The following is a 14,458-nucleotide window of genomic DNA, read 5'->3' as shown; positions in this document are numbered from 1 at the left end:
TAAAGCACTTTGTGATGACCTGAGGTAGTGAAAGGTGCTATATAAATGCAAGTACTTTCTTTTAAAAGTTGTAGAGTGAAACTATGGGTTAGATCTTCCTCTTAATGCACTTGGACGTAAAGGGTTGCCTGTGTGCTGCACACAGAGGAAAATGGGGCAGGCTCTGTTATGTACACGCGATCCACCCTGCCTCAAACTATAAGAGTCCACATGATCATGGAAATCTGGCTTGAGACACAGTGGGGACTCTGAGAGGGTGAGAATTGAAGGTAATCATTGTAAAACACTATCCAGTCCTCATCGAGGTACATTATCTTCAAACACTGCCACTGAGTAGCTCGGCAGTGCTCGCAATACACTTACATAAGGGAGACCTGAGGCGAAGCAGCTCCGTGGTCAGACTATGAGGACTTATTTCTTTTGGCCGCCTTTGACTAATCCTTTGGATATTACACTTCGCTTCAGGTGAGGGGTGAGTGAACTGTGACCAAGGTTCAGCTGCAAAGTCCAGTTCTGAAATGGATAAGAAATTGGTTGGATGGTAGGATTTTGTTCGGGCTGTGATACAGGAATGGGGTTGGGGGGTGGGGGCATTGGAGGAGAGGGGATGAAATATCCAAGGGAATTGGTGTTGGGACCTTTGCTGTTTCTAATTCCTTCATAATATGGATTCAGTCCATCACAGGAGGGGTTCCAGTGGTTTTTTTTACTCTGACACCCCCGCACAATGGGTGATGACTGCAGACTCGTCTCTGAAATCTCGGCAGGAGATTTTCTTAAAGATGAGGTGCTGATCCTGATGTTATAATTTGTGACGTCAGGTGATACAGTTTCTGGGTGTTTGTTCCTCGGTGTTCCATTCAGTTAAACCGGTGACGTACACCAATAACCTGCCCTGACTCCTCCCGAGTGACATAATTTGTAATAACATAAACATTAAGTAAAAATCTAACCAGTCCTTACGTACTCCAATAGGCAATAAATTAGTAACTTTCAAAAGGGAATTGGATAAATACTTGAAGGGGAAAAATTTGCAGGGCTACGGAGAAAGAGCAGGGGAGTGGGACTAATTGGATAGCTCTTTCAAAGAGCCGGCACAGGCAGGATGGGCCGAATGGCCTCTTTCTGTGCTCTATGATTCTATGATTTATTTTATATGTGACTACAGAACTGGTCTACCTAACCTCGACATAACAAAAGTTTTAAATAAGTGCCAAAATAACGTGTCTCTTTCAAAATATCTCTTCCACCCTTTTGGTATTGTGTATATGTTTTTTATCTATCCTTTCAATGTGGGCAAGGCAGTTAGTTATTGTCTATCTTTAGTCACTCTTAAGGGCGACACAAGTCAACCACATAGTGTGGGGCTGGAGTCACGTGTAGGCCGGATCAGGTAGGGGAGGGAGGTTCCCTTCCCTCGAGGACATTAGTGAACCAGTTGGGATGGGGGGGTAAATATTACAATTCAAGTGGTACCATGGGATCCTTTAGAGCAGACGGATGGAGTCTTGGTTTAATGCCTCGTACCAAAGATAGCACCTTCAACACTCTCTGTACTGCACTGAAAAGTGTCAGCTTCCAATATGAGTTCAAGTGTCTGGATGGGGCCTGAACCTACCAACTTTTGACTCCCAGGCAAGCGTGCCGGCACTGAGCCTCGGCCAATACTGGTCCCTTGCATTTGGTTCACATTAAATGGTAATTCCTCTACTTCAGTCCACTTCCAGACCTGTCGGACAAGACATTGAACCGTCTGCCCTCTCGGATGGACATAAAAGATCCCACGACATTATTTCGAAAAGGAGGAAGGGAGTTCTTCCCGGTGTCCTGGCCAAAATCTGTCCCTCAACCACCTCCTAACAACAGACTATCTGGTCATTATCACACTGCTGTTTGTGGGATCTTGCTGTGCGCAAATTGGCTGCTGCGTTTCCTACATTACAACAATGTCTACACTTCAAAAGTACTTCATTGGCTGCAAAGTGCTTTGGGATGTCCTGAGGTCGTGAAAGGTGCTATATAAATGCAAGTCTGTCTTTTTATTATCCAGATCCCGTTGTATTTGGTTTGCCTGTTCCCTATTGTTTGAACCCTCCCTCCAATTTGGTGTAAACTGCCCCCAGCTCCCAATAAATTCTGTACACCATAGATTGCAGTGGCCCCGGCACTGACCACTCTGACACCCCACTTGCCACCTTGATGCAGCTCCATTCATTGGTTTAACCAATTTTCAAGCTGTGTCAGACACTAGCCTCCTACAACTTGCAGCCTGACCTGTAGCTGACCCCAGCTTTCATTTCAAGAATATAGCGTATTTACATTTAGCCAGTCAACGTCCCTAAAAAAAAATATTATCTGGTCGTTATCACATTGCTGTTTGTGGGACCTTGCTGTGTGCAAATTGGCTGCCCCTTTTCCAAATTACAACAGTGACTACACTTCAAAAGTACTTCATTGGCTGTAAAGCGCTTTGGGACATCCTGAGGTCGTGAAAGGTGCCATATAAATGCAAGTCTTTCTTCTTTAAAGGGACACTATATTTTATCGTACAGTACGATACCTGTCCTTATAAAACAACTCATCTCTTGACTTATCGCGAGAAGCGTCACTCGGGATTCACTAGTATGTATTTTGTTTAAACTAACAAGCCGCCTGTCCCCAACTAGACAAGGGCTCTCTTCGCTCGTTCTGCATCATATGAAGCTGTAAGAGAGTTTCAAAGGTTGTCCGGAAATCTGCCAACCCCTCAGGAGAAAAAGAAAACGTTTGCTCTTTTCTCTTCTTGTTTTAACAGCAACTCCGACACGAGAACCTCGTCCACCTGCTCGAAGTTTGCAAGAAGAAAAAGCGCTGGTACCTGGTGTTTGAGTTTGTGGACCACACCGTACTGGATGACCTGGAACAGTTCCCGAATGGATTAGAGTACGGCAAAGTTAGAAAATATCTGATTCAGGTCCTGCGAGGGATGGCATTCTGCCACAGCCACAATGTGAGTGATGCATCGTGGAATGTGCAGTCTCTCGGCTCTCCCCTCATTGGGCTGCCACCTGACAACAGACACCACTGATGGTAATCACGCTGGACGCTGGTGGAGAGAATACACCAATCGTTCCCAATAACTGGTCAACTCCTTCATTAAACTCTAATTTAATTAGTATTATTAGCCGAGGAACAGCACCTCATCTTTCGTTTAGGCACTTTACAACCTTCCAGACTCAACACTGATTTCAATAACTTCAGATCATAATCATTGCTCCCGTTTTATCAGACAGCGGGTGCTGGTAATGGTTCTGCTGTTGCCACTTACAGCTACTCTGGACCCATCTTTTGTTTCTTTACCTGTCCCATTACCTCCTTGCCTTGCACCATCATCCCTTTTGTCAATTAATCACTCCTGCCCCCCACCCTATCACAGACCTTCCCTTTTGTTCTTCCCTCCCTCCCTCCTCCCCTTTCCCCGGCTCTGTACTTGCTTAAAAACTTTAACTCTTTAACATCTTCCAGTTCTGACGAAAGGTCTTCGACCTGAAACGTTAACTCTGTTTCTTTCTCCACAGATGCTGCCTCACCCGCTGAGCTTTTCCAGCATTTTCTGGTTTTATATGTGTAATTAGTCAGTTAGTTGGTTAATTAGAATAAATCACACTCCTCTGTCTCAATGTCCTAGCTGGTGTCCTGTATGCATGGCCAGGCACTGTACAATAACAACAACTTGCATTTATATAGAGCCTTTAACGTAGTAAAACATCACAAGGTGTTTCACAGGAGTGTTATGAAACAAAATTTGACACCGAGCCACATAAGGCGATATTAGGACAGGTGACCAAAAGCTTGGTCAAAGAGGTAGGTTTTAAGGAGGAGAGAGATGGAGAGGTTTAGAGAGGGAATTCCAGAGCTTAGGGCCCAGGCAGCTGAAGGCACGGCCGCCAATGGTGGAGCAATGAAAATCGGGGATGCTCAAGAGGCCAAAATTGGAGGAGCGCAGAGATCTCGGAGGGTTGTAGAGCTGGAGGAGGTTTACAGAGATAGGGAAGGGGCGAGGCCATGGAAGGATTTGAACACAAGGATGCAAATTTTAAAATCGTGGCGTTCCTGGACCGGGAGCCAGTGTAGGTCAGCGAGCACAGGGGGTGATGGGTGAACGGGACTTGGTGCGAGTTAGGATACGGGGGCAGCAGAGTTTTGGATGAGCTCAAGTTTATGGAGGATGCAAGATGGGAGGTCGGCCAGGAGAGCATTGGAATAGTTGAGTCTCGAGGTAACAAAGGCACGGATGGGGGCACAAGACCAGTAATAGCTGTCTTGCCCCATGTTCGATCAATCCATACGTTACAGGAGCATCGGAAAGTACAGGACTGGAAGAACCCTCTGCTTCATCTGGCTCGTCCTAACCCACTCCCTCAAATACCTGTCCAATTCTCCTTAAATTCCTCCACACCATTTACCTCCACTGCTCCCTCGATAGTTCATTCCATACAATCACAAGGTAGAGAAACATTTTATTAGTGGACTCTAGTTGTCTGATCCATGTTCATAAATGGGTATAAATAGCTAATTAATTTCTACTTAACTGACCACGAGCCTGCTCAGGGAACCTACCAGCAGGCACAGGAGTGCCAGAACTGCGAGGAGGTGCTGCTGCTGGCACGGCATCTTGCCCGATGGGACCGCGGATCGGAGAATCAGATGCAAGAGGCCAGCGCCCCTGATTCACGAGGCTTATGATTTTCTGGCCATTGATTTTTTTTTAATGTTTGGAAAAAATCAGCAGCCCCGCGGATCAGGCCCTCAAATCTTTCTCCGATCGGCGAGACACCACAATTTCCAGGTGACGTGGCTGCACTATCTGGAGCTCGTAAAATCATGCAACACAGAAGGAGGCCATTCGGCCCATTGTGCCTGTGCCGGCTCTTTGAAAGAGCTATCCAATTAGTCCCACTCCCTCTGATCTTTCCCCCATAGCCCTGCAAATGTTTTCTTTTCAACTATATATTCAGGCTTCTCAGCAGACTGAATAGTTAGTTTGCTAATCCAGGTTGTGATATCAAGATTCAATGTTTAAATCTATTGATTGACTTACTTGTTGTAAAATAAAGCATAGCCCTCTCAGTGGGGGAGGGGAGAAGAATACTCTATAAAATAATGTCGTTCCCAGTAGATTGAACAGTACTTGGAGTATTTTGGTACTTGGCCTGTTCTCTGATGGCCACTCTGTGTGTGTGTGTATCCTTTCAGATCATTCACCGTGACATCAAACCGGAAAACATACTAGTGTCTCAGTCCGGGGTGGTTAAGCTGTGTGATTTTGGCTTTGCTCGGACGTTGGCAGCCCCCGGAGAGATTTACACCGACTATGTGGCAACTCGTTGGTATAGAGCTCCCGAACTCTTAGTTGGAGACACCAAGTACGGCAAGTATGTACTTAAGAGAGGCCATGTTCCAACAATCAGAGAGATGGAATCATTCTCAAACAACAACTGTCCAAAACCCAACCACACAACTTTCTCTCTTTCTCTTCCTTCTTTCTTTCTTTTCCTTTCTCTTCTTTTCTTTCTTAGAAAATAGTTTCTCTCTATCCAACCCTATTGAATCCTTTTTTCACCTTTAAACAACTCAATTTTTCACCTCAAGGGCAAGCTCCTACAGACAGCAATGTGATAATGACCAGATAATCTGTTGGTTGAGGGATAAATATTGGCCCAGGACACTAGGGAGAACTCCCCTGCTCTTCTTTGAAATAGTGGCCGTGGGATCTTTTACATCCACCTGCGAGGGCAGACAGGGCCTCAGTTTAATGTCTCATCCTATTGATGGCATCTCCGACAGTGCAGCACTCCCTCAGTACTGCACTGGGAGCATCGGCCTGGATTATGGGGCTCAAACCCACGACCTTCTGACTCAGAGGTGAGAGAGCTACCTGCTGAGCCATGGCTGATGGGAGGAGGAGGGGGAGGAGGGGGATGAGGATGGGAGGAGGGGGAGGGATGGGAGGAGGGGGAGGGATGGGAGGAGGGGGAGGGATGGGAGGAGGGGGATGAGGATGGGAGGAGGGGGATGAGGAGGGGGAGGGAGGGGGATGAGGATGGGAGGAGGGGGATGAGGAGGGGGATGGGAGGAGGGGAAGGGAGGGGGAGGGGAGGAGGGGGATGAGGAGGGCAGGAGGGGGATGAGGAGGGGGGGAGGGAGGGGAGGAGGGGGATGAGGAGGGGAGGAGGGGGATGAGGAGGGGAGGGAGGGGAGGAGGGGGAGGGAGGGAGGGGAGGAGGGGGAGGGAGGGGAGGAGGGGGATGAGGATGGGAGGAGGAGGGGAGGAGGGGGATGAGGATGGGAGGAGGGGGATGAGGAGGGGGATGAGGATGGGAGGAGGGGGATGAGGATGGGAGGAGGGGGATGAGGAGGGGAAGGGAGGGGCAGGGGAGGAGGGGGATGAGGAGGGGATGAGGATGGGAGGGAGGGGAGGAGGGGGATGAGGATGGGAGGAGGGGGAGGGAGGGGAGGAGTGGGAGGGAGGGGTATGAGGATGGGAGGAGGGGAGGAGGGGGATGAGGATGGGAGGAGGGGGAGGAAGGGGAGGTGGGAAGCTGCTGGGTTTCCCTACAAGGAGAGGGAATGTTGGATTGTGGGGGGTGTAACTGGATCATTAATCTCTTGGGCAAATAGAGCATTGGTGAAGGTTTGGAAATGACCAATGCCAGGGAGAAAGTTATCATTGTGTCCCGTCCCCCCAACAAAATGTAAAGAAAATGTACTGAAGACCTAATTTTTCTTCTCAACTTGTCCCACCCTTTCTGCTTTCCATCTCTGATATCATCCAGTGAGACCACAAGTGCTGAGAACTTTGGATATTGAGGTGAGCTGTCTCTTGCGGAATCAGCTGACTGCTCACCGACACTGAAACATTTTCTCACGAAAAGTTTATAACACCCTAAAAAAAAAAGGGCACAGGACTCTCCTCTATTCAAAATAACTTCACCATAATGTGCTCGCTGTCCATTGTCCAGGTGCTGTGTCTCTCGCCCTCCCCGCCCTTCATATGTCAGGAATCGCTGAACAGCTGCCGGCATATTGCAGTGGTTCTCTGCGAGAAACGTATTTGCGTCTGTCACAAAAAAACGGGAATGGACTATACTAAAGTCAATGGAATGGTTGTGTATGACTGCACCGCACGTTCCAAGTACATATCATGCACTGTGCTAGCAACGACTGAATATCCTGAAAGACAGTGCTGACAAAGAGACTCTGGGTTTCCACTGATGACATTCTGTGTGGAACGATCCCACATGCAACTGTTGCCATAATGCTGTATTTTTCTTTCAATCCTCCTTACAGTGCCCTCTCTCCCTCCTTATTTCTCTATCAAAACCCCTCATGATTTTGAACAACCTTATTAAATCTCCCCTTAACCTTCTCTGCTCTAAGGAGAACAATCCCAGCTTCTCCAGTCTCTCCACATAACTGAAGTCCCTCATCCCTGGCACCATTCTAGTAAATCTCCTCTGCATCCTCTCGAAGGCCTTGACATCCTTCCTAAAGTGTGGTGCCCAGAATTGGTCACACTACTCCAGCTGAGACCTAACCAGTGATTTAGAAAGGTTTAGCATAACTTCCTTGCTTTTGTACTCTATGTCTCTATTTATAAAGCCCAGGATCCCAAATGCTTTTTTAACAACCTTCTCAACTTGTCCTGCCACCTTCAAAGATTTGTGTATGTGCACACCCAGGCCTCTCTGTTCCTGTACCCCCCGTTAAAATTGTACTCTTTAGTTTATATTGCCTCTCCTCATTCTTCCTACCAAAATGAATCACTTCACACTTGTTTAGAAAAGATAGTCGATCTTCCGAATGATATAAATACCGGCCCTGTAATCTGTGTTTACCATCTGTAACTTCCTCCAGCCCCTACAACCCTCCGAGATCTCTGCGCTCCTCCAATTCTGGCCTCTGGCTCATCCCCGATTTCTTTCGCTCCACCATTGGCGGCCGTGCCTTCAGCTGCCTAGGCCCGAAGTTCTGGAATTCCCCCCCTAAACCTCTCCTTTAAGACTCTCCTCAAAAGCTACCTCTTTGACCAAGCTTTTGGTCACCTGTCCTAATATCTCCTTATGTGGCTCGGTGTCAAATTTTTGTTTGATAATCGCTCCTGTGAAGCGCCTTGCGGTGTTTTTACCACATTTAAGGCGCTGTATATAAATGCAAGTTGTCACTGTCGCCTTCAGATCCGTGGATGTATGGGCTGTTGGTTGCCTGGTAACTGAAATGCTGACAGGAGAGCCACTTTTTCCTGGAGACTCTGATATTGATCAATTGTATCAGATAATCAAGTGTTTCGGTGAGTACGTTAGTGAGAATGGCTCATCGGAGAGGGCTGATACGGGGGTTTCTATTGGGGGCCTCCATTAAAAACAAATGATGCAATTCATTTTATTTCCCATTCCCTTTCCTCTGATTGTGACATTAGGATCAGATTAATTTGTGCTTTTTGGAGACCTTCACTTATCAGCTGACTGTTAATAGCTGCAGTTAAGGAACTAGCTCCACGATGGACCAAATATACCCCACCCCCTCATTCTGTACTGTTATTTCCACGAGTCTGTTCTGTAAGATGATGTCGTTTTTGGCCGTCCTTTGCCCCTTTTCTCCGTTGCCCCTTTTCTCCGTTGCCCCCGCCCCTGCTCTGCCCCATCTCCTCTTTCTTTGGCTTGTCTTTCCCTGCCCGTCAATTGCGTATGTTCCTAAGTTCCCAGTGCTTAAGACTCCCTGCTCCTAACAGTGGATATATTTTACACCACCAATATCAGATACCAACCTACCCGTACAGAGCGCATTGGCCATACCTGAGCCTGGTTCGTTCTGTGATTTTTCACCTGAGCTCTTCTTGATGTCTGGGACTCTGCTCATGTTTGATTTCCTGGACTACTCTGTGACCAGGACCCCGTTGGACTATCATGGTACGTCACAACTGCTGTGACGCTGCTCTGTCACTCAATCTCCAAATTTAAGGTAACCCATTCCAGCCCACAGTGCCCATCTTCTGCTCTTAGCTACTGGGCATTTGGACTGTACTCTAATTCACTTCTGCCCTCTCAGCTTGACGCTGCTGTGTGGGTAAATATCATAGAATCTCACAGCACAGACTGAGGACATTTGGCCCATCGTGCCTGTGCTGGCTCTTTGAAAGAGCTTTCCAATTATTCCCACTCCCCCGCTCGTTCCCCCATGGAAATTTTTCATTTTCAAGTGTATATTTAATTCCAATAAGAATTGTGGGGAGGGGGAAGGGATTTTGGTGCATGTGTTTTCTTTGGGATAAGAACAGGAAACAACCAGAGGCAACTGGAATCAGGAAAAATGTGAGTGGGATTCGACAGAAAGATTGAGTAAAATGTGATTGAATACGAATGGGCCACAGGTTTCCCACGGGCCCACGCGCAGGCTCCATTCACTCTGATTCACCGACGGATAGTTAGCTCTGTTTAAGCTTTTCCCCTCAGAGTTCAGAGGTCTGGGGTCAACCCTCCGGGGTGATGGGTTAGAGCTGTGCACAGCCAGGGGAAAGCGGTGGATAGTCAGGGCTGGTACGTTGCGTACGGTCTTTGGATTGATCTGGAACGTTCAGGCCTGGATGCGCCAGCTCCTGTGTCCCCTCGACACGTACCACGCAGAAGCAAAGTGACTTTGTCCTGGCCCAGGATTTCGATTCCCGTCCACTGCGCACTATTCGTCCCATCAAGAACATTCTAGGCCCTCCCTCCTGCAGACAGGAGTGTTTGCAGTCAACAGCAAGTGGTTGGCACAACTATTCCAGAAGCTTCTTAACTTGGCAGCTGCAAAATGGAGTCGTGAACAATGAACGCAGGTCAGAGAATGGTTGTCAGACTGTATTAAAATTGCATTAGCTCTTTTATCAGCGTGTGTTGCTAGGGAGGCTGTAATGCAGGATTTTTTTAAATGAAAACACTGCTCCTGCTAACATTTGGCAGAACTGATGGATTCCGAGATTCCCGTACAGGTCTAAAAAATCTCCCGTTAGAAGCACATCCCACCTGTGACAACCGCCCCACCCCCCGATCCAGCCCCTTATCAGAAAAGTACTGCTCCATTTAAGATTAGACCCAATACATTTATAATCCAGAGAGCTTTACATTTCAAAAACATCAAAGTGTTTATGATATTGACATTCCAAACACACTTGCGTTGTTTGACTTTTGGCTTCTAACACCAGCTGTGACTGAGCTTTTCCAAATGGGAATTGGAAGATCGGATCATCCTGTTAATTATTTATTCACTTTGCTATTTCTTTTTCCAAAGCAAACATGATACTTGGTATCTCTGTCATTCCCGAGTCCTGTCATACTAATTTATTAACTGCTCACTGAGCCTTGTAACCAGCGTCTAGTACTGATGAGAGCATTCGCCTGCACTCTGTAATCATTATGATTCCGACAATCTTTGAAACTATGATCACTTTTTTTTTTAGCTCCTAACCCATCGTAAGGACGTATTCCCCAATCCCAGAACCAGGAATATGGGAACATGTCCACCTGTTAGCTTTGTTTATTGTGGACCTGATCATTAAGACAGGTTCGGATATAGAATATCCGACCATTGTACAGAACGTAGGAACGTCAAATTCCGATATTCCTCTGTGTGATAGTTTCACAACAGAATAGGACCCCACAAAGTTAACGTTCACCTGAAGACCCATTCCCAACAGAGAGAAAATAACACCTAAAACACACGTCTAGCATAAGCAGAGAGAAGAACGAATTTGCATTTATATAGCGCCTTTCACGACCTCAGGATCTCCCAAAGCGCTTTACGGCCAATGAAGTACTTTTGAAGTTTAGTCACTGTTGTGATGTAGGAAACGCGGCAGCCACAAAAAAAAAAAATTGTGCACAGCAAGATCCCACAAACAGCAATGAGATAAACGACCAGATAATCTGTTTTCGGATGAGACGTTAAACCGAGGCCCCGTCTGCCCTCTCTGGTGGACGGATAAGATCCCACGGCCACTATTCGAAGAACAGCAGGAGAGTTCTCCCCAGTCGTGGCCAATATTTATCCCTCAACCAAAAAAAGCCAGATTATTGGGTCATCATTTCATTGCTGTTTTAAGCAACTTGCTATGAGCAAATCGGCGACCGTTACTGCCGACATAACAACGGTGACTGCACTTCAAAGGTAAACTCATTGGCTGCAAAGTGCTTTGGGAGGTCCTGAGGACATAAAAGGTGCGATATAAATGCAAGTTCTCTCTTAAATACAATAATTATCTTGAAGTGTGCTTTGATGAATTGCGCCACATCATCCGAAACGTTGTCAAATCTCACTGGTGTTTCTCGGTAGTTTTCTGCCAACAAACTGTGGATCAGAGGGACATAGACATTTTAGGGTAAATTCACCAATCCTGCACCCCCCAGTGCTCGAAGGAAGGGTGTCCAATCCGCACTCCCTGTGCGCATGGGATTGGTGAATGTACCTTTTTGTGTAGAATGCCTCCGTTTAGCGGTTGCATGGATTGAATGTGCTGCCCACAGTCCTCTCTCTAGTCTCCTGATGTGGAGATGCCGGTGACGGACTGGGGTTGACAAATGTAAGGAATTTTACAACACCAGGTTATAGTCCAACAGTTTTATTTGAAAATCACAAGCTTTCGGAGGCTTTCTCCTTCGTCAGGTGAAGTGTGGGATTCCTTGAAGGTTACCGCATATATAGTCATAGAACAATGCCTGGTGATTACAGATAATCTTTCCAACTGCCCGTTGTCAAGGCAATCAAAGTGTTCAGACAGAGAGACATTACATACAGGACCACCGAATATACAAATGGCCAGAACAAAAGACAGAGAGAGAGAGAGAGAGAAACATCCGAAAGGAAGAGAAAGAGAGAGAATGACCCGTTGTATTAAAAACAGATAGCCTTCAAGGAATCCCACACTTCACCTGACGAAGGAGAAAGCCTCCGAAAGCTTGTGATTTTCAAATAAAACTGTTGGACTATAACCTGGTGTTGTAAGATTCCTTGCATTAGTCTCCTGATGTCACTGGAGGAGGATTCCCAACGTCAAAGGGTAACATTTACAAATGCATGCTCCCGGTCAATTTGGAAATTCAGGCCCGGGGGTCAGTATATCTGATTCCTGTCCATTAAATTGAATAACCCCTGCTGACCTCTTTTCCCCCCCCCCCCAGAGCGCCAATATGTGGTCCGGTTGTGCAAAGGGTCCGCGTCAGGCACTAATCCACACAATTTACCCCCTGGTTCCTTTTGATTTGCTGTGTGCGTCTTAACGAAAGATTCTTTCTTCGATACTTACAAAGTATTTTCCTGCCTCAGGTAATCTAACTCCCAGACATCAGGGGCTCTTCTACAAGAATCCCCTCTTCGCTGGACTGCACCTGCCTGAAATCAAAGAAATTGAACTTCTTCAAAATCGCTATCCCAAAATCCCCTTCCTGGCCTTAGACTTAGTGAAGGTACGTGACTTTGCTGCAGTGATAGGAACAGGAGGAGGCCATTCAGCCCCTCGAGCCTGTTCCGCCATTCAGTTAGATCATGGCTGATCTGTATCTTAACTCCATCTACCCGCCTTGGTTCCGTAACCCTTAATACCCTCACCCAACAAAAATCTATCGATCTCGGTTTTGAAATGGGATGGGACCAAATGTAGCAGCTCCCAGCATGAGGCCACATCACACCGAGGAGGTGGGCCAAGTTTGCATGCCATAGAGTGTCTCCTCTTAATCTGCCGTACTGTTGACCCATGTCACGTGCTGAGACAGACTTTACAGCTCTATGAATGCTTAACCCTACACGACTGTACTACAGCAGGGTTTACATTCAAGCTGCAACTTACAACGGGAACTCGTCTCACAACCACAATGACGGAGACCTGATGTAGCTTATGTCTGTCTTTTTTTTACTTATCATAGAATCTTACAGCACAGAAGGAGGCCATTCGGCCAGTCGTGCCTGTGTTGGCTCTTTGAAAGAGCTATCCGATTAGCCCCACCCCCCTGCTCTTTTCCCAGAGCCCTGCAAATTGTTACTTTTCAAGCATATATCCAATTTCCTTTTGAAAGTTACTATTGAATCTGCTTCCACCGCCCTTTCAGGCAGCGCATTCCAGATCATAACAACTCACTGCCTAAAAAAATTTCTCCGGGTTCTGCTGGTTTCCTGCTGGAGTTGTGTTGGGAGAGCAACGAGATCCTGGGGGAGTGTCAGGACCTAAATCTCCTTCTGCATAGCAACACTGCACAGTGTTCCTAGCACTCAGTGTTGCTCATGTGCAGAGGATAGGATAGTGTTGTCTGATGTGTTGTGCTGCAATTCAATACACTCGCCCATATTTGGGCAGAAAATTTCAAAAAATGCCCTCCATTTGGAATTTTTTTTCAAAATTTAAAAAAAATGCGGGAATTTCATTGCACAAAGCTCTGCATTGGGAGCCCTAGGCTGAAAATAGACCCTACCCCCAATCCTCGTTAGAGCATTAAAATATTCCAAGAACATTAAAGTGGTGAATCCTCTCTGTGTAACCGGGAATACTGGGGGGTTTGTTGCTCTGGACTGGTCTTGTATTGGTCAGCACGGGGCGAGTCATAATCACACTGGTTACAGGCAGTGTATCCAAATCATTTTTAAATGGGCCGACATTGGTGAATTTCACAAATATTCAAGTACCTGGTTTATGCGTTGCTGGTAATTACACCGATACAGGGCCGGGAGATTGTGGTTTTCAGACAGAAAGATGGGAAATAGCGATCTCGCCTGAGATCACTATTGAATGCAAGTATCTTGGCCCAGACTTCACACGGTCAAATAGAAGAGAGACGAGAGGGCCATCACCTACAGGATCACATCAAGGGTCGGGTCTTGCTGGAAAGATAACGGCGTGTTCATGACGCACGCCATTAATAACGTGAAATTCGGCCGGCAGGTTCAGGGGATTGAGAGAGACGCCGTGAGTTACAAATCTCCAGAACCTGCTGGTCGATTTACCCCACTCCTCCGTCTGCTTCACACAAACGGCGTCTCGCCCTCAACCTCCCCGTTAGCTTTAAGAACTTGCTGGATTTGCACATTAATTGCCCATTAAACTCGCCACAGAAAGTTAGAGCTGGTGATTAACAGCCGAAGTACCTTTTTAACGACGTGATAATTATTAATGTAATGCTAATCAATCTCTCCGGCCCAGAAAGGGAACAATTTAAACTGTTCAATCTCATTCCTGCAGGTAGTGAATTGTTAGAGATTTTTTTTTTTAAAAATTCTTACTTTTCCTTTCTCTCTTTTTTCTCTCTCTCTCTTAATCCAATCTTTCTTTCCTTCTCTTTATTTCTCTTTCTCTACCTGATTTGACTCTAACTCACTCTATTCCCTTCTCCGTCGTTCCTCTGTTTCTTTCTCTATCTTTTAATCTCACTGATTGAGGAGACAGACTGTTGGTCCC

The 14,458-nt window shown here is 46.6% G+C and overlaps 1 protein-coding gene across 2 annotated transcripts in view; it reads left to right on the top strand.

Moving 5' to 3' along the window:
• Nucleotides 1-14,458, top strand: part of LOC137330962 (cyclin-dependent kinase-like 2) — a 52,995-nt gene that overhangs the window by 20,405 nt on the left and 18,132 nt on the right. For both annotated transcript variants that reach the window (XM_067994550.1, XM_067994543.1), the window contains exons 3-6: nt 2,795-2,989; nt 5,236-5,414; nt 8,217-8,329; nt 12,340-12,479. In XM_067994550.1, the coding sequence (XP_067850651.1) occupies nt 2,795-2,989; nt 5,236-5,414; nt 8,217-8,329; nt 12,340-12,479 (627 nt within the window). The remainder of the gene's footprint in view (nt 1-2,794; nt 2,990-5,235; nt 5,415-8,216; nt 8,330-12,339; nt 12,480-14,458) is intronic.

The sequence above is a fragment of the Heptranchias perlo genome, chromosome 1 (genome assembly GCF_035084215.1).
Source record: "Heptranchias perlo isolate sHepPer1 chromosome 1, sHepPer1.hap1, whole genome shotgun sequence".
Classification (NCBI taxonomy): Eukaryota; Metazoa; Chordata; class Chondrichthyes; order Hexanchiformes; family Hexanchidae; genus Heptranchias; species Heptranchias perlo.
The sequence above is the reverse complement of the archived record's forward strand: the minus strand, read 5'-3'. Positions and strand labels throughout refer to the sequence as shown.